General features: G+C 42.1%; 1 protein-coding gene across 1 annotated transcript in view; it reads left to right on the top strand.

Annotated features, from left to right (window-relative positions):
- Window positions 1-18,273, top strand: part of FASN (fatty acid synthase) — a 45,139-nt gene that overhangs the window by 18,622 nt on the left and 8,244 nt on the right. The window contains exons 13-36 of the mRNA XM_068413115.1: window positions 87-221; window positions 523-726; window positions 2,304-2,419; window positions 2,870-3,045; window positions 3,393-3,584; window positions 3,866-3,946; window positions 4,041-4,226; window positions 4,540-4,719; window positions 4,949-5,152; window positions 6,403-6,713; window positions 6,864-7,253; window positions 9,190-9,354; window positions 9,579-9,697; window positions 9,803-9,957; window positions 10,293-10,496; window positions 11,502-11,652; window positions 12,157-12,335; window positions 12,904-13,023; window positions 13,175-13,297; window positions 15,372-15,595; window positions 15,926-16,127; window positions 17,179-17,330; window positions 17,825-17,916; window positions 18,068-18,219. Of these exons, the coding sequence (XP_068269216.1) occupies window positions 87-221; window positions 523-726; window positions 2,304-2,419; window positions 2,870-3,045; window positions 3,393-3,584; window positions 3,866-3,946; window positions 4,041-4,226; window positions 4,540-4,719; window positions 4,949-5,152; window positions 6,403-6,713; window positions 6,864-7,253; window positions 9,190-9,354; window positions 9,579-9,697; window positions 9,803-9,957; window positions 10,293-10,496; window positions 11,502-11,652; window positions 12,157-12,335; window positions 12,904-13,023; window positions 13,175-13,297; window positions 15,372-15,595; window positions 15,926-16,127; window positions 17,179-17,330; window positions 17,825-17,916; window positions 18,068-18,219 (4,213 nt within the window). The remainder of the gene's footprint in view (window positions 1-86; window positions 222-522; window positions 727-2,303; window positions 2,420-2,869; window positions 3,046-3,392; window positions 3,585-3,865; window positions 3,947-4,040; window positions 4,227-4,539; window positions 4,720-4,948; window positions 5,153-6,402; window positions 6,714-6,863; window positions 7,254-9,189; window positions 9,355-9,578; window positions 9,698-9,802; window positions 9,958-10,292; window positions 10,497-11,501; window positions 11,653-12,156; window positions 12,336-12,903; window positions 13,024-13,174; window positions 13,298-15,371; window positions 15,596-15,925; window positions 16,128-17,178; window positions 17,331-17,824; window positions 17,917-18,067; window positions 18,220-18,273) is intronic.

Genomic DNA, 18,273 nt, shown 5'->3' with positions numbered 1-18,273 from the left:
GGGCATGGGGGGAGTACAGTGACTCATACAGATCACAAATATGTTGTGAGCTTTTATTTTTAGTTCACCTATATTCCTCTTCTTAGGACTCCGTGAATGAGTTTGTAGCCAAACTGAAAAAGGATGGTGTGTTTGCAAAGGAGGTGCGCACTGCTGGAGTCGCATTTCATTCCTATTACATGGCATCTATTGCACCGGTGCTGCTCAGTGCACTGAAAAAGGTAATATTGCCAAACTATGGCTCGTGTGCCTTATGCTCAGGCGCCTGGGTTTGAGTATAGGTGATGTGGAGCTTAAGGGTGTTCCTTTGTTAGGAGGAGAAGGAAATCTCTTGAAGAGCATGTAGACCTCTGTGAGACCTAAGGTTTGAAGTTCTATGGTCTCAAGGAGAAGGATGTTCTGAGCAATCAAGCTGAGAAAAATGACCTGCGAAAAGGAGAGGGGCTGCTTGCTTTTGCCTGTATTATTGTTATCTATGACATGTAACTTTTCCTCCTGTCCCTCTTCCTTGTCTGTCTGTAGGTCATTCCACACCCTAAACCTCGTTCAGCACGATGGATCAGTACATCTATCCCAGAATCTCAGTGGCAGAGTGATCTGGCTAGGAATTCCTCTGCAGAGTATCATGTGAACAACCTGGTGAATCCAGTGCTGTTCCACGAAGGCCTGAAGCATATTCCAGAGAATGCTGTTGTAGTAGAGATTGCTCCACATGCTCTTTTACAGGTATTGTGCTTGATTGTGTCAGTATGATACAATATTGATATGCTGCTGCAGGAAGGAGATTGAAGGTCTGAGGATTAGGGAATACTGCTTCCCCCCCTCACAGTTCTGAGAACACTTTCCCCTTCCAGTACTTTTGCGTGTCTCACAGTTTAATGTTTTCTTGATGTGTGTTTTGTGGGGGTTTTGGTATGATTATTTTTGTTGGTTGGTTGGATTGGTGTTTTTTGGGGAGTGGTGTATATTTAAAAAAAAATCCCAACACACTACCACTCCACCATCCAGACATTCACATTGTTGCCTTTATTCATTGCCATACATTTCAGATAGCTAATAGTCAGCTCTCTGAACTGTGCAATGAGTAAGAAAAGCATTTCATTGTTTGGATCTAATGGAGAGTGCATGGAAATTGAGGTGGGGGGAGAAATTCAAGACTAACAGGCCTTCTCTATGAAAAGTCTGTTATCACTATCTGTATGCTGAATTTGGTTTGAGGTTCTTGTCTTAGAAGGTGGTGGCTGGTAGTGGTGTCTTCCTATCTTCTGGGGGCCAAGTAGTCTGAGATCACAGGAGCTTGCTTTCTTCATAAACTCCTTTCCCCTAATGATCAGATCATTATTCTTTTCTCCCCACCCTGTAACTGACCTTTGTGGAATTAGCTCCATAGTAGAGGATGCAGAACATGAGGTACATTAGGATGCACCTGCTCCCCAAGCAGTGCTGTGGTCTTGTGCCTGTCCCTTAAGTCTCAAGGACTGGTCTCTTTTATTTGGTCTGTGGCGTGCAAGAGGAGAAGAGTCTTAAGGAGAATCATAGTTACCTGTGAATCAAGTGTAATAGTTATACAGTGCTGCTGAGTTCCAATCCAATGTATTTTTATTATGTCATGTTAGTCTTATTTATGCTTTGAAAGTGACTTGAAGGGAGAATCAGAGCAGAGCAGCTTTTAAATTAGGCAGATATTTTTCTCTATAAGAAGATTATACACTTATGTTAAAATCATTGTGCAATTCTGGACTCTAATGCAAGTGACTAAAGACTTCATCAGCTGGGTTTGAGAGTGTTCTGGTTTTCTCTTCCTCCCCTTCCTTCTCCCATTTAAAGACCGTGGGATCAAATTTAAGAGAAGATAAAAGTTGGGTCAGACATTCAAGGTTGCATTTTATGATTTAATAGCTGTTGCTTGGAAAATGTTTTAGGATGCTTCAGACTAAAAAGGGCTGCTCCTGAGAGTAAGGGCCTAAGTTGTGTGTGTGCGTGCACGAGTGGGAGGCTTGAGAGGGTGATCTTGCAGTTCTTGAAGTGCAGCTTTTGATTCCACTTGACAGTCTGCTTGGGAAAGGGAGATTTGTGTTTTGGCAGAATTTCATGAATATAACATAGCTCCTGCTTTACCAGATGTGCAACTTATTGGGTTGCTGGAAGGGTATTGTGCTGCTCTTCCTCTTGCCTGTTAAAATGGTGTAGCACAGAACTCTTGGCACAGAAACAGAAGTGGTTTGAGATCTATAGAGAAAAATTCAGAGACAAAGTAGTAAGTAATGCCTTCCACCAGTGATTTATGGACTCTACTTGACCAGGCTATCTTGAGAAGAACTTTGAAACCATCTTGCACTGTTCTACCTTTGATGAAGAAAGAGCACAAAAATAATTTGGAGTTCTTCCTAACACAAACTGGAAAGATTCATTTAACTGGGTAAGGAGACTAAGGGAGGAGGGTGAGTGGCGTATCGGTTAGGAGGGAATTCAAGTCTCTTCTCTAGTATGCATGTCCTCACAAGGATTGAAATACTCCTTTAACAAACCTGGGAAAAAATGGGGTTTACATCTGTACTTTACATATTTAATATGCTCACTTATGAAATGTTGCCATGGGTTAGAGACTGCTTGGGCTGGGAAGGTGCCTTTTAAAGAGGAGTCCGGTTTTAGAGGCCTAGGAACCTGGAACTAGTTCTTGGAAATAAACTTTGCATCTTGTAGACTGTTAGAATTACAAATTTGGCTGCACTAAGTGTTCATGGTACTCCTGGAGAAAACTCAGACATGAAGCCCAAGACCAATTACTGTCTGACCTCTAAATATTATGGTCAATTTTTCACCCCCTTCCCTCTCCTCGCCGTTGTCTTGATCCTTTTTGTCTTCCTAGGATAAATGTTCTTGGAAATAACTTGTTCCCGCTTGTGGAATACCCTGTCCCAGTGGGAACACCCCTTATTTCTCCATACATCAAATGGGACCACAGCCAGGACTGGGATGTTCCAAAAGCTGAAGACTTTCCAGCAGGTTCCAAAGGCTCTGCGTCTGCTTCAGTCTACAATATTGGTGTGTTTGCCTGTTGGGGGTTTTCAGTTTGTTTGTCTCTTTCCTGCTTTACCTCTGCATTTCTTTTGTAAAACGAGGAAAAGGAAACTCAAAGCAGTGTCCTTGAAGCTGTCTTCTGAAGCTTAATGTTTGGTTTGGTTTCAATTGAAAAAGACTGGATCTGCTTCTGAAATGGGATGAAAGAATATGAACAGAGCAGGAAACTGTCTTGATTCAGACTCACAGTAGTTTTAAGAGCTGCATATTGCCAGGCAGGATAGTTGAGGAAACCACTAGAATCTCTTAAAGACATTGAAGGGAAAAGACCTCATTATTAGGGTGCTTTTATTATTTTTATTCTTTGACAGATGTGGGTCCTGACTCTCCTGACCACTACTTGGTTGGTCACTGCATTGACGGCAGAGTCTTGTACCCAGCAACTGGGTACCTAGTACTGGCTTGGCGAACTCTGGCACGGTCTCTTGGCATGGCTATGGAGCAAATGGCTGTTATGTTTGAAGAAGTCACAATTCATCAGGCAACTATCCTGCCCAAAAAGGGTGAGTGAGGAGTGCTGGTACAACTGCAAAACTGTGTAATGAAGATTAAGGGAGTGGGAGGAAAGAAATGCAAGGGGAGGAACACAGGAGAAAGAATATAAAGAAGAGTGCAACATGCCTGAACAAAGTCATGAGTTCGTATGGTAAAGTAGCACATGTTAGGGTCATCTTTATTGCGTGTTATGTACAGTGAGTCTGGAGATAGCGAAAGAGAAAGCTCGGCTCGAGGATGGTAGCAATGAATGACCTCACAGTCCTGTCTTCCTCAATGTTTCTTGCAGGATCAGTACAGCTGGAAGTAAGACTCATGCCTGCTTCCCACTGCTTTGAGGTGTCAGGGAATGGGAATCTAGCTGTGAGTGGTAAGTGAAGGAAGCGTAAGTGTATGCACTGTCCTACTAAAATCCATTATTTATGTGCACTGATGATTCTTATTCTTGCCACTGTGCCCATCAGGGAAGATTTCCCTCCTAGAAAACACTGCTCTGAAGAACTTACATAACCAGCCAGTTGACTTTCAGACCCAAATAGACATGGGCTCAAAGCCTGGCCTCTTGAAAGAAGACGTTTACCAAGAACTGCATCTGCGTGGATATAACTATGGACCAACTTTCCAGGGTGTTCTGGAATGCAACAGTGAAGGTGAATTTACTTTCTACAGAAGAATGATGAGCATGGTTATTGTTATGATGAATATTTGATCTTTTAATTCCATTTGTATTAACAGTCCACCTGACTGCACGTTGTGTGGTAATTATACTTTGTGTGATAATGGAGAACAACCAAGAGTTCTGACAGAGCATTGGGAAAGCTGTTACCTCCAATGCAGAACTGACTATTGGAGTTTACAGCAGAAGCTGGGTACATACAGCAGACTCTGCATTTGCTAAGCAGTGACTTCTTCCATCTGCTGAATGACAAAATCACAGTGAGCCTTCTCCTTCCTTTTCTGCAGCAAGTACAGGGAAAGTTCTGTGGAACGGGAACTGGGTGACCTTCCTTGACACCCTGCTACACGTGATAATCTTAGCTGAGACTGGGCGCAGTCTACGCCTACCCACCAGGATTCGCTCAGTGCGAATTGACCCGGTGCTGCATCGAGAGCAGGTGTGCCAATACCAGGATAATGTAGAAGGTAATGTCTCACACTTGGGCTTTTGCTAGTTGCTTTGACTGCTATGTGGATGAATGTATGACTTCATAAGAAGTAGGATGGACTTTGAGGGGCCCTCTTACTCTCCAAGCTATTCTGCAGCTTTGTAACAGAAGCTGCAACAGTCTGAGATAGCACTGTTCATCTGATCGCCTTGAATAAAATACTTGCAGTGTTTGGTGCAAAGTTACGTTTCTTTCCTGTCTTTCAGCTTTTGATGTTGTAGTGGACCGCTGTCTTGATAGCCTTAAGGCAGGAGGTGTTCAGATCAGTGGCCTTCATGCTTCTGTGGCACCACGACGACAACAGGAACGGATCCCTCCCACCCTGGAAAAATTCTGCTTTGTGCCCTATACTGAGAGTAACTGTTTGTCTTCCAGCATTCATCTTCATGCCTATCTGGAGCACTGCAAAGGTAGAGTGGGATTGGTTTATTGTCTCACTAAGGGAATCTTCCAGCCTGACAGAAATGTCCGAGAGAAGCTGTTCATATTACTTCAGAACGTCTAAGAAGTGTTGGTCTCTCTAGAAGACTTCAGCAGGAGTCCTATGTCTGTATGCTTGCTAGAAGCTAAAAGCTACTTCTGTGTGAGGTATCTCTACAGCGTGGGTAGGAGTAAAGCTGTGGGGAGGGGCATCTACTCTTCTACAGCAGTCGATGCAGTGTTAGATGGCACAACCCCCTCTGCAAGCAGAGAGGCACAAATCATCATCTTTAAGGAGAAATCCAGCCTAGCTGCTTCAAACACCAATGGGAGAGCCTGCTTCCTCAAGTCTTTAGCTTTCTTGTTTTGTTTTTACCTGTGAACTGCCAAGATGGGTAAGCTGACATGTCTGTTCCCATTTGGTTGTGGGCACAAGAGCATATCCAAGGAGGGAAAGTGGTTTAGTGGGGCACGACACATAAAAGTTTGGTTTTGCTGCAAGAATAGAATAGGAGCAGCTTAGTCTATCATGAAACGGGTAGCCTAGTACAGTGCTCTTTGGATGGGGAGACATCTACTCCATTTTAAGTGCCTTTTCATCAAAGGGAAAAAAAAATGACTATTTTTGGCAAGTTTTTACTCTTGTGATGAATTTTGCTGTATCTTGAGACAGCAATTTTATCATTCTGTATTGGTAAAGTGTCTTCACACTCATCCTTTAATTTGGCAATAGATTTTAAATATTTCTTTTCTTTCCACAGTGTCCAAATACTGACCCCAAAGTTTTTTACATATGCTGTAGTGGGATTTTTATTTTATTTTTTGTAATGCTGTTTCTGATCTCAGTCAGGATGAGCTATTTTTCCATCTGGTTATAAAGCAAAAAAGCATTTTAGTATTTTTTGTATGTGTAGAAATTTGCAATTTTCCTCCACAGCTCCCTAAATCAGTCAGACATTTTCTGTTAGTTGCCCTCTTTCAGTCAGAGTCTTGCCACAGGTAATTTTGGTGTTTTAGACTGTCTTGCCACAAAACCTACTTGTTTGGGGGTTGCGACTACTGCACAATACATAATCATGTGAATGTACAGGAGCATGCACTATATCTTTGTGGCTAGGCTAATAATACAAGATGCCGTAATTTGTGGTGCTGATCATCTGGTATAGCGAATGGAGACAAAGAGGAAAAGAAATCTTTGGAAAGTCTGACTCTTCCTTTCATTTCCCCTTCTATTCCATAGATCTCATCCAGAGCTTACAGGCTAAGGTGGCAGTGCATGGAGTCAAATTAGTCATCCCTGGACTAGAAACTACAGTGGCTGCTGCAGAGTCCTCACCCATACAAAAGGGCCTTCAGCATATCCTTGCTGAAATCTGCCATCTGGAACTGAATGGAAACCTCCATTCTGAGCTGCAACAGATCGTGACTCAAGAGAAAATGCACTTCCAGGACGACCCTCTTCTCAATGGATTGCTAGATTCTTCAGAGTTGAAGACTTGCCTGGATGTGGCACTGGAGAACATGACCAGTCACAGGATGAAGATAGTAGAGGTTAGCTGAAAGCCTGGGATGGGACCATAGCTAGTGTTTCTAGGCCTTCCAGTAACCTGATCACATACTTCTATTGCTCCAGTTATAATTCTGGATATCATTCATGTTTCATCTTGGTTTCCTCTTTTCCTGCCCCTTCTTTTCTCACAGGCTCTTGCAGGAAGTGGACGTCTGTTCTCTCGTGTCAAAAGTATTCTGAATACTCAGCCCCTGTTGCAGGTGGACTACATTGCCACTGACCGCATCCTGGAAACTCTTTCAGCTAATGAAACAGAGCTACAAGATGCTGGCGTTTTCTGTAGCCAATGGGATCCATCTAGCATTCCCTCTGGAAATCTGACCAATGCTGACTTGGTGGTATACAACTGTTCAACAAGTGTTCTAGGGAACACCACTGAAATTCTCTCTAATTTGGCAGCTGCAGTGAAAGAAGGAGGGTTTGTTTTGCTACACACGCTTCTTAAAGGAGAAACTCTTGGAGAAATTGTCAGTTTCCTTACAAGTCCAGATCTGCAGCAGAAACATAGCTTCCTGAGTGAGGTAAGCCTCCTGGAAGGACAAATACTTACTCAGCGGATAGTCTGGAGTCTGCTGCTTGCAGATGCTCTTGTGTTGAATATTGATTAGATGTCACTTACATCACTTTCCATTGAGACCCTCTGTGGGAATATGTAATAAACGCTTCTTCAGAAGAGTAGAGTCGTGAATTTCCACGTATTAGGCTGGGAGAGTAAACTGTGAGTTCAGTCAGGAAATCTGTATGAAAACACTGGCCAGGACAATTCCTTATAGCTAAGATAATGTGCTGCATTGTTGGGTGGGGTACAACTTCATCAGTGTAAGATCCTAAAATGCTTCAGTATCAGAATCTCCCTCTTCCTTTTGATATCGCTGCTGGGAGTGAGACTTTATAAACTAGTTAAGTTCTAACATGGAAGTGCTCCCAGAAAGGAAGGCTTTTCTCTTGTACTTTTTTTTCTTCCTCCTTGCTTCCCTTCCTCCCCACCTTATCTGACCGCATAATGAGATACAGCAAAATAAGCCCTCGCAAGTGGGGGCAGTCTGCTTTATATCTGCAAACCAGATGAACTAATGCCAATGTTGGCACGAGAGGAGGAGATTGAGTGGCTAGGGGAAGGGTGGGAACTGGGGCATCACCTTCTCTTAGCAGCTGTTAGACTAGGCAGTGATGGGAAACTGCCCCTCTGCAGAACATACGCATTCTTCCTGATTTGAGGGGCTGTAGCACCTCAGCTCTTGTTTTAGAATAAGAGCAGCTTCTAATAGTTAAACTGGTTTTTTTTTATAATTCTGGAGTGTGGTAGTTGGATTTTGGATTTTGTAATGACATGGATTCTAGCCCTTCAGTTTCTGCAAAGATTTTTCAGGGAGATTTGAGAAGAAAGGCTGAGTTCTTTTGGCTTTGCATCTTACCTAGTAAAGAAGGGGGTAAAAAGACCGAGATGCTACTGAAGCTGATAGCTTAAAAGCTAGATCTGTCATAAGTGTCAGTAGCCTGGTATTAGCAAATCCCTTGGATAAGATACATGGGAGTTGAATGCACCTTCTCTAAAGATGCAGGCAAGAGTGGGCAGGACTTAATATTGTTCTTAAAGTTTTCTAGATAGCGACACTATCCCTAGTCCCTTGATAGAAGGGATCATGCTGTAAAAACCTTCTGCTGTTTTGTGCCTGGCATATGAAAAGCAAATGGATGCTTTTCTAAGAGCCTGCAGTTATCTTTATTTCATTCAGATAGTAGAGCCTCAGTGTTTCTGCATATGCCGTATGTGCATTTTCTTTCTCTTGTTTTTCTGAAATGCTATTTCAGTGTAACTTAACATGTGTATAGGTGCTTCCTCCCTGCTAGTGGCTGGCTGCTTCTCTGCATCTCCCTGCAGCTGAAGGATTTGGGTGACTTGGTTTTTCATGTTTCCTCTGTCCCACTTTACTTTTTCTATTGCAGAACAGGGCTTATGTGACATAGACTGGTAACATCTGAACTCACTGTTTCCACTTCTATTACTTTCTGTGTTGGAATCTGTACATTGTATTTGTCTGTGAAGGTGTGCCTTACTTACCACTGCAATTAAATTCTAGACATGTTCAAATACCCTATGGGATTTGACAGCATGGTCAGTGCTCTGTTTTTTTGCACACCTGGTAGTGTGGTAAGACTAGTTCCCTAACCAGGGCTTCAAGATACTTGTGCTACTGCTTTCTGAGGATCTTTTAGGGAAGAAGGAATAGTCTAGACATGGGTAAAATACTGTTATGTTAATAAAATATATATTTGTACTGAGACAATACAGAACAGATGCCAAGATTTCAAGCAAAAGCAAGAAAGAGGTGGACAGTGCTTGTTGTTCCTGGTGAAGCCGTCTTTGAGGGGACTTAACATGAAGTATAGATGTGACTTGTATTTTTAATTGACTTTTGACTTTCCTGTTAATCGTTGTTTTACCTGATTTGACAGGCACAGTGGGAGGGCTTATTCAGCAAAGCCTCACTGAATCTGGTTACCATGAAGAAATCATTCTTTGGCTCAGTTATTTTCCTGTGTCGCCGGCAAGCCCCTGCCAAAACACCTGTTTTTCTGCCAGTAGATGAGACCCATTATAAGTGGGTTGAATCCCTAAAGGTGAGAATTCCTGTGTCCTGGATATCTGAAAATTCCTGTGTTCTGGATATCTGAATTTCCAAATCATTACACTTTCTAATTGAGATATCTAGCAGTGTTACAAGAAGTGTGTGTGTGTTCAGTTACTTTTCTTAAAATAGAAATTATTCATCTCTGCCTTAAGTATATGAGGGCTATTTCCTTTCTGTGGTTCCTAGTAAAACAGTTTGGGGTTTGTTCTGTAGGAGGTCTTGGCTGACCCATCAGAGCAGCCTGTGTGGTTGACTGCCACCAGTTGTGGGAACTCAGGAATTGTGGGAATGGTGAACTGCCTTCGCCTTGAAGCAGAAGGCCACAGAATCAGGTATGTAAGCATGCCCTTGAGTCACAGTTGGAGATAGATGTTTTTGTGTTAGCTTCTTTTCAGGCCTATAGCAAAGCAAACAAAATGACAACTCTTGGCTTCTAGGTGTGTGTTTGTTTCCAACTTGAACCCTTCATCAGCTGTCCCACCCATGAGTCTTTCTTCCCTGGAAATGCAGAAGATTGTTGAGAGGGACCTGGTGATGAATGTGTATCGTGATGGGAAGTGGGGCTCCTTCAGGCATCTCCCGTTGCAGCAAGGTAACTCCCTTGAGGTCTGGGCATCACTTGCAGGGCTTTGAGTCTGAAAGGACTTTGAATAGAAAAAGAATAGCTATTGTTCCTACAATTACTTTTTAATATTTTTTTAATGGATAATTTGGAATTCTTCTGCTCTAGCTCAGAGTGAACAGTGGTATGCTCTAGTGACAGGAGGAGGGATGAGCTATTTAGGATATGGGTAGTATCACAGGGTAAGAAAGGGCTTTCTGGAGAGCAAATGGAGGAGGAGGTAGGAATCACACAAGGCATTTACTATTTCTGGAAAGTGTGTGCCTGTGTTAATATGTGCAAAGTTCTTATCGTTCCTTCTGCAGCACAACCTCAGGAGTTGACAGAATATGCCTATGTAAATGTGTTGACTCGTGGAGACCTCTCATCACTTCGTTGGATTGTCTCCCCACTTCGACACTTCCACACAACTAATCCTAATGTTCAACTCTGCAAAGTCTATTACGCATCTCTCAACTTCCGGGACATTATGCTGGCCACAGGAAAGCTTTCTCCAGATGCTATCCCTGGTGAGTTAAAATTACACTAGAAGAAAATTTATTTATGTATTACTGTTCCAGAATTTATTCACATAATCTCCTGAATGCTAGTTGTGCACTGGCTAAAGTGTATATCAGGTTTTGTTAGCAAGAAAACGTACTTCTGAAAAGGAAGTATAGCCCTGCTGCAGGACTGTACACCAAAAACTCGTTAAGTTCTGCTTCCAGTGTGGTCCCATTTTTCATATGACAAAATTAATAATTAATTCCTTGCTGTGAGGAAGCGTTACTAGCCCCATTGCATAGATACCAAGCGTGAGGTGAAACAACTTGATGGAGGTTCCAGAGATGGGCAAGGTACATACCAAGGTGAGAAAGTTGAAATTTCATGCTGCCACGCTACTGGACATGCTTTGTTTTTAGGGGAGAAAAATGCAAGGTGAAGTAATCTGTCTACAAAATGGAGGTGATGGTATCTTGCCTCATAGTGAGATAAGAATCAACGTAATATCTATTAAATGGTTTTAAAGCTCTATTTAAAGGAGAGGGGGTGGAACATGTAAAAAGTCCATCTGGAGATTCTTATGGGCAACTTGACTAGGGCTGGGTTTCCATCCGTGACTGAGATTAGTCTCCGCCTAAAATGAGTGTTGGCAAAAATTAAGATTTCACAGTAAAGCTGTTTTTGCTGCAATCATTCTTTCTAGTTTATGTATCCTTCTTTTTCAAAGAGGAACAAAATTGCCTCTTAAACCGGATGTTTCCGTGAAATTTCTCAGATGAAAACTGGAAACTAAAGCAATATCATCAAGGATAAACAGCAAGATTCACTGAGACTGAACAAGTCCTTTTCTGCTACTCTTGTAGTGAGAAATTAACTACGGTGATTTATGAACTGTGTACATAGTAGACAAATCCCAGCACTTTTTCCGTCTCTGGGGTTCCAACTTTCAGGGACTATTGTTGTAGTAAATTCTTGACCAAGGGATTTTGGAAGAGAAATTGCCTTTGTAAAAGACGCTAACTTTCTTTCAGGTAACTGGGCTTTGCAGCAGTGCATGCTGGGCATGGAGTTCTCAGGACGGGACCTGGCTGGAAGAAGGGTGATGGGATTGCTGCCAGCAAAGGGGCTGGCTACAGTGGTAGACTGTGACAAGAGATTTCTGTGGGAGGTGCCTAAAGACTGGTAAGTCAACTTCTGTTTTCTGGTTTGTGTGTGTGGTTAAGATTTGCCTTCCTGCCAAGGCTGATGAAAGCCCTGATCAGAGCAGAGGACTGCACAGTGCGTAGATTTTTCTCTGGGAAATTATAACAGAGCTATAGTCTCCTGAGCAGTTGTAGGATTTAGCTTAGATTCACTGCACGAGTTGAACGCTAGTTTTTGTACAGTGGCTCACACAAGGTTCTCATCTCTTTCTTGGACTCTTAGCTTCGTGTGTTTCAGTATACACTGAGATTTCAGTGTTGGTCATGTTACTTGTTAGTTACTGAAATATTTCTGCAGAAGGATGAAACTCTTGGCTGTGCTTGGCAGCTGTGGTAGTCTGCTCTATGACTGAGAACCATTTATACTTTTTGGTATATCTCAGCAGTTTAACCTTTCAATTGCAGAAAAGCAAATTTCATCCAGAGAATCTAGTAGCCTTTTCCAAGGCTAAAGATATCTTCTCTCTTTCACTTTGCTTCTTAGGACTCTGGAAGAAGCAGCTTCAGTGCCTGTGGTTTATGCCACTGCTTATTATGCTTTGGTGGTTCGAGGTGGTATGAAGAAGGGTGAGAGTGTCCTTATTCACTCTGGGTCAGGAGGTGTGGGCCAAGCAGCCATTGCCATTGCCCTGAGCATGGGCTGCCGTGTCTTCGCTACTGTAGGTGAGTACTGAGGGCCCAATGTTATGGGGAAAAAAATATATGTAATATATATATATAAAATAGAGAGAGGAAATGTGTGTGCGTGCACCTGTGTTTATATATAGAAATACATATTTATGTGTATACTTTTTCCCCCCCAACGTGATCTCCTGTAACTTTGATCCAGTTTCCAGACTGAGAACAGTAAATACAACTACTGACTACGCGCTTGAAACTTCCACAGCACAGGCAAATTTATCTACCTCTGTACGCTATATAATCAAAAGTACATACGAAGATCAAGGCTTCTTCATTTAAAATTTAGTAATGTGATCAAATAATGTCTATCCATTGTAAGGCTTGGTCTGTTTCTGGTCCTTGCTTTGTCTCATAAATGAGCAGTAACAACTAGACAGCCTTTGTCCTAAGATTTGACACCTTGAGAGCCTGAGAGCTTCGAAGCAAGTGCTTGATGGCTGCTCAGACTTACAGTCCTTGGGAAAAGATGTGCAGATGAAAATGGGCTGCTTCATAATAAAAAATTTAACATAAGAGTACTGGCATCATTCAACCTGTCTTCTACTTCCAGGCTCCACTGAGAAACGCAAGTATCTCCAAGCAAGATTCCCACAGCTGGATGATAATAGCTTTGCCAGCTCCCGAAATACTACCTTTGAGCAACATATACTGCGAGTTACCAATGGAAAAGGTAAGTTCAAGGAATATTTTTTTCTTCTTTTGTCAGCTATGCTGCATTATGCAGTTGCTCTTTCTAAAGACAAAAATGAGTCACTAGAAAACAGGGTTAGGCTCTCAGCAGAGTTGAGTTTATTAAATAGTTGCTTCTCTTTTCATTGTAGGTGTCAACCTCGTGTTAAATTCCTTGGCAGAAGAGAAGCTCCAAGCCAGTTTGCGTTGTCTTGCTCGACATGGGCGCTTTTTGGAGATAGGCAAATTTGATCTGTCTAACAACAGTCAGCTTGGTAAGATGGGGCATCGGGAAATACATCTCATTAGGTTTAAGCATGCATGACGGCACAACCTATCTACTATCTTAACACAGACTAATCTTCACATTTAGAAAAGCTTTTAGCTGGAATGCTTGTTTCACTTTTATCACTAACAATTTATGTAGTCTTTTCAACAAGTATGTTCTTGAAGTGTGGAACTCAGCATTTTTCTGGAAGCCTGCATAAAACATGCAAAATATGAAGTTATCTTCCTCAAAGTCTTTCTTTTAAATCGATATAGGACATGTTGCCCGTCAAGTGTTTGGATAGGAAGGTAGTAAGAAGTGGCATTCCTTTCACATGGCACTGTTTACCACTGTGTCTGTTAGCTTGTAGATTTCATAGATCTGTTGGACTTGACTTATAAACTTTTTCGGATGTAACATATCCATTTGTAGTAGATGAATGCACTGTAAAACTTAGCAAATGAATTAGCAAATGAAGCTCATAGCTATACAAGCTGCAATTTTGTCCTTTGTTCTGGGTAAACTTGATCATTTGTAGAGTGCAAGTAATTGGAGTTTTTCGGATAACTACAGAGAACTTGATCTTGAGAGAACCTTAATTTGTTGTTTCACTAAATATCTGTGCCATTTTGAATAGAATATGATAGTTCCTGTTGGAAGGGACCTGCAATGATCATCTAGTCCAACTGCCTGACCATTTCAGGGCTGATCAAAAATTAAAGGATGTTATTTAAGGGCATTTTCCAAATGCCTCTTAAACACTGACAGGCATGGTGCATCAACCACCTCTCTAGGAAGTCCGTTCCGGTGTCTGACCACCCTTTTGGTAAAGAAATGTTTCCTAATATCTAGTCTGAACCTCCCCTGATACAGCTTTGAGCCACTTTCCATGTGCCCTATCGCTGGATACTAGGGAGAAGAGATCAGCACCTTCCTCTCCATGTCCCCTCCTGAGGAAGCTGCAGAGAGCAATGAGGTTGCCCCTCAGTCATCTTTTCTCCAAACTAGACAAACCCAAAGTCTTAGCTGCTCCTCATAGGACATTCCTTCCAGCCCTCCACCAGCTTTGTTGCCCTCCACTGGATGCATTGAAGTACCTTCACATCCTTTTTAAGTTGAGGTACGGCACACAGTACTCAAGGTGAGGCTGCACCAATGCTTAATACAGTGGGATAATCCCCTCTCTTGACCGACTGGTTGTGCTGTGTTTGATGCCCCCCAGGATGCGGTTTGCCCTCGGGGCTCCCAGGGCATACTGCTGGCTCCTCTTGAGCCTGCTGCCAACCAGCACCTCCAGATCCCTTTCTTCAGGGCTGCTCTCCAGCCACTCCTCTCCCAACTTATACTTGTGTCTGGCATTACTTGGTCTCAGGTGCGGAATCTGGCATTTGTTCTTGCTAAGTTTCATGTCATTGATGATTGCCCGATGTTCCAGTCTATCCAGACCCCTCTGCAAGGCCTTTTCTCCCTTGAGAGAGTCAACAGCACCTCCCAGTTTTTGGTGGCCCAGGGGCAAGATTAATCTGATTTCTCTTGGATGGGAAAACAAATTTGAATGTTATAATGTGATGTGTTAGTGAAAAATGACAAGATTGTTCTCCTGTTTCTATATGATCATATAGAGCAAGTGTTGACGGTCTCCTTTCTTATTCTAACTAAATTTCAAAAGATCATAGCATCATGGAAAACTTCCTATGAGGAAGAGTTTCCTGTGGAGATGGACAGGGTGTACATGGGATCCTCCACAGCTCCTCTGTGACTCTAACTCAGCTGTCGCTAGACACAAAATGTCCTTTTTAATATCAGGCTGACCATGTTATAGCTTGTCCTCTTGACTCACAATTTTTGTGAGTGGAGTTTCTGTTAAACTGGTCTGCTTGTAAGAGAACAACCTAATTAATATAGCATTTAGAGGGTATATGCAAAAATAAGTTTGGAAGGTATAGAATTCTAGCAACTAATGACTGTTTTACTTCTCAGTCTTATACTAGTGACCTATACAGAAATGTTTCTGAAGCAGAAGATAGACTCTATTTTGAAATGTCAGCAGCATCAGGTCATAACCAAGTTGCTTTTCCTAGGAATGGCTCTCTTCCTCAAGAATGTGGCATTTCATGGGATCCTACTAGATGCAATCTTTGAGGAGGGAAACCAAGAGTGGGAACTAGTATCAGAGTTGTTGAAAACAGGCATAAAAGATGGCGTGGTAAAGCCCCTGAGGAGTACGGTTTTCAACAAAGAAGAGGTAGAAGTTGCCTTCAGGTTCATGGCACAAGGAAAACATATTGGTAAAGTCATGATCAAGGTAATGAGATAATGACTTTGATTATCTGATGCTTCTGTCATCCTCTGTAGGTGGCTGTATTCTGTCATATTCTATGAGATTGGACATTTTGATCCAGTTCAAGTTGAAGTTGTATAACTAAGACAGCACAGGGTTATTGTTTTTACTGCTGACATTGTAACGAATGTAACTGTCAAGTCTGTCACTGATTCTACAAGGTTCATTCCCGTTGACTGGAAGAGCATAGCATGGAAAGATAAGAAATGCATTATGTATCTGATCTTAACTACTTTTTCTTTTCTTTTCTTGCCGTTTTTTTGGGTTTGGTTTTGTTTTTTTTTGCGGGGGAAGGTCCAAGAAGAGGAAAAGGAATATCCTTTAAGAAGGTCTGAACCAGTTAAAATCTCTGCCATCTCCCGAACCTCCTGTCCACCTACCCGGTCTTACATCATCACAGGAGGCCTAGGAGGATTTGGGCTTGAGTTAGCACAGTGGCTAGTTGAGAGAGGAGCACAGAAGCTTATACTGACATCTCGTTCTGGCATACGAACTGGTAAGCAAAAACTGTAAAGGAACAAGGAACATGACTACCTTTCAACAGACCTCAATTTGTAGTTTCTCTCCGTTTTTAAGTGTCCTATCAGCAAACAATAATGTCTTGATCTCTCTTTCTTTCCTCTCATGTGTGTATTATGTCACTTCAAACAAGCTGTTGTCCCCTTGATTCTGAAGGAGGAAGTATCTTTTAACTTGACCTCTTTTCCAACTACTTCTTTCCTCTTTTTTACGCTTCCTAATTCTATCCACCCAATTTCTCCCTTACCCAGGTTTTTTTCTGCAGCCTTACTTTTTACCCCCTCTACAGAGTCTGTATACAGCTGCCTCACTGACTTGTCCAGTGGCTGTAGCATAGTGGATCACATGCCACAAGGAGAGGCCTATAAACTCCTTGCTAAAGATACTCTGTCCCTCAAGTTATGTGTGGATGCTTGCTCTTGCTCCTTCAGATAGCTCATCTGTAAAGATGTGCCCTACTGTCTGATAACATCAGTAAGCATTTTTACTCCATTTTAAGCCATTGGTTTGATTACAGTTGCAGCACTGAGATTTCTTATCAGTGGCAGTCTTCAGTATTTCCTCATACAAATTCAGTCATAACAAAACTTTTCTCTGTCTCTACAGATTTCTTCTTTCTATTGGCAAGTTCCCAATTGTACCACTCATACAAATGCAAACACCACTACTTCTCAAGTTCTGGTTGTGCTACTATAATCTGTTGCCTTGCTCTAATCTAGACATTCTTTTCTGTCTCAGTACCCAATTTCTTGTTAATTTCCCTTCACTCTTGTACCTTTTCTTCGTTTTTTTTTCCTCTATTACATTCTCTCCGCTTTGTTCTCCACTTTGATCTATTTAGAATATTTCTGCAACAGGTGACTTCTATCTGCTATTCAAGTTTTGTCCAATTTTCCTCGTGTAGCTGAATCAGGAATTATTTAGCTATTCGCTCCCTATCTAGTCAGAAAAGCATAAGGAGCAAGTTAACCAAAGCATTACGGTTTGAATGTTTCATGGCAGGCACTGTTCACCTTTATTTTTTGTAGGCTACCAAGCTAAACGTGTTAGAGAGTGGAAGGCACTGGGAATCCAAGTGTTGATATCTACCAGTGATATTGGAACACTAGAAGGAACACAGCTATTGATAGAGGAAGCTTTGCAGCTTGGCCCAGTTGGAGGCATCTTTAATTTGGCTGTGGTAAGTAACAAAAATGTTTAGGACTTGTAAGCCATTGAAGTGTCTTTTTTTACTGAGGGCAGTCAGGCTTCATAAAGTTTTAGATTGCCTCTCTGTGTTTCAAAGGACACTTTGCTTTGGCCTTACCTGGTAACTAAAGGCTTATGGATCTGGCCCCTTGACCTGGGAAGCCACAGTATTTGGCCAGTGAGTTCAGTTCTGGGATAAGACGAATGTTGCCCAAGACCCCTGGGGACAAGAAAAATCCCATACAGAACTTGCCAGTTGAAGGCTACAGTGGCAGTACTGAAAAAAGCAGACTTACCAAAAGCCATATTGTCTTTGTCATATTTCAGGACGTTCGGGGATATGTCTGAACTGTAAAGTTACAGAAAGGCATTGTGTAGTGATATCCTCTCATATCTCAAACTGCATAGCAAATTTAAACAGAGAAACTGGAGATACTGAAATGGTACCTTTTTTTCCTTTTCTCTCTGCACACCTCTCTCCAAAAGGTCCTTAGAGATGGCATGATTGAAAATCAGACCCCAGAATTCTTCTGGGAGGTCAACAAGCCCAAGTATTCAGGCACCCTTCATTTGGATTGGTAAGTGCCTGTAGAAGGAACAAATATGAACTGCTTTTATGGTCACAGAGCTGATCAAACTTAGTTGTTTTAGTCTTGCACTAGCCTTCCACAGTAACACATAGTTAGCAGGTTTTTCTGATGGGGTTTCTCTCTCCTGCTTTGCTCCAAGGGTGACTCGTAAGAAATGCCCAGACCTGGACTATTTTGTTGTGTTCTCCTCTGTAAGTTGTGGAAGAGGAAACGCTGGGCAAAGTAATTATGGCTTTGCTAATTCTACCATGGAGCGTATCTGTGAGCAGCGACATCATGATGGACTGCCAGGTAGGATGACTTTACAGAACAATCTATCCCACTAAACATCCAGAGGAGAACCAG

This window comes from Nyctibius grandis, chromosome 15 (genome assembly GCF_013368605.1).
Source record: "Nyctibius grandis isolate bNycGra1 chromosome 15, bNycGra1.pri, whole genome shotgun sequence".
NCBI classification, from domain to species: Eukaryota; Metazoa; Chordata; class Aves; order Nyctibiiformes; family Nyctibiidae; genus Nyctibius; species Nyctibius grandis.
Note: the sequence above shows the minus strand (reverse complement) of the source record. Positions and strands in the feature narration are given on the sequence as shown.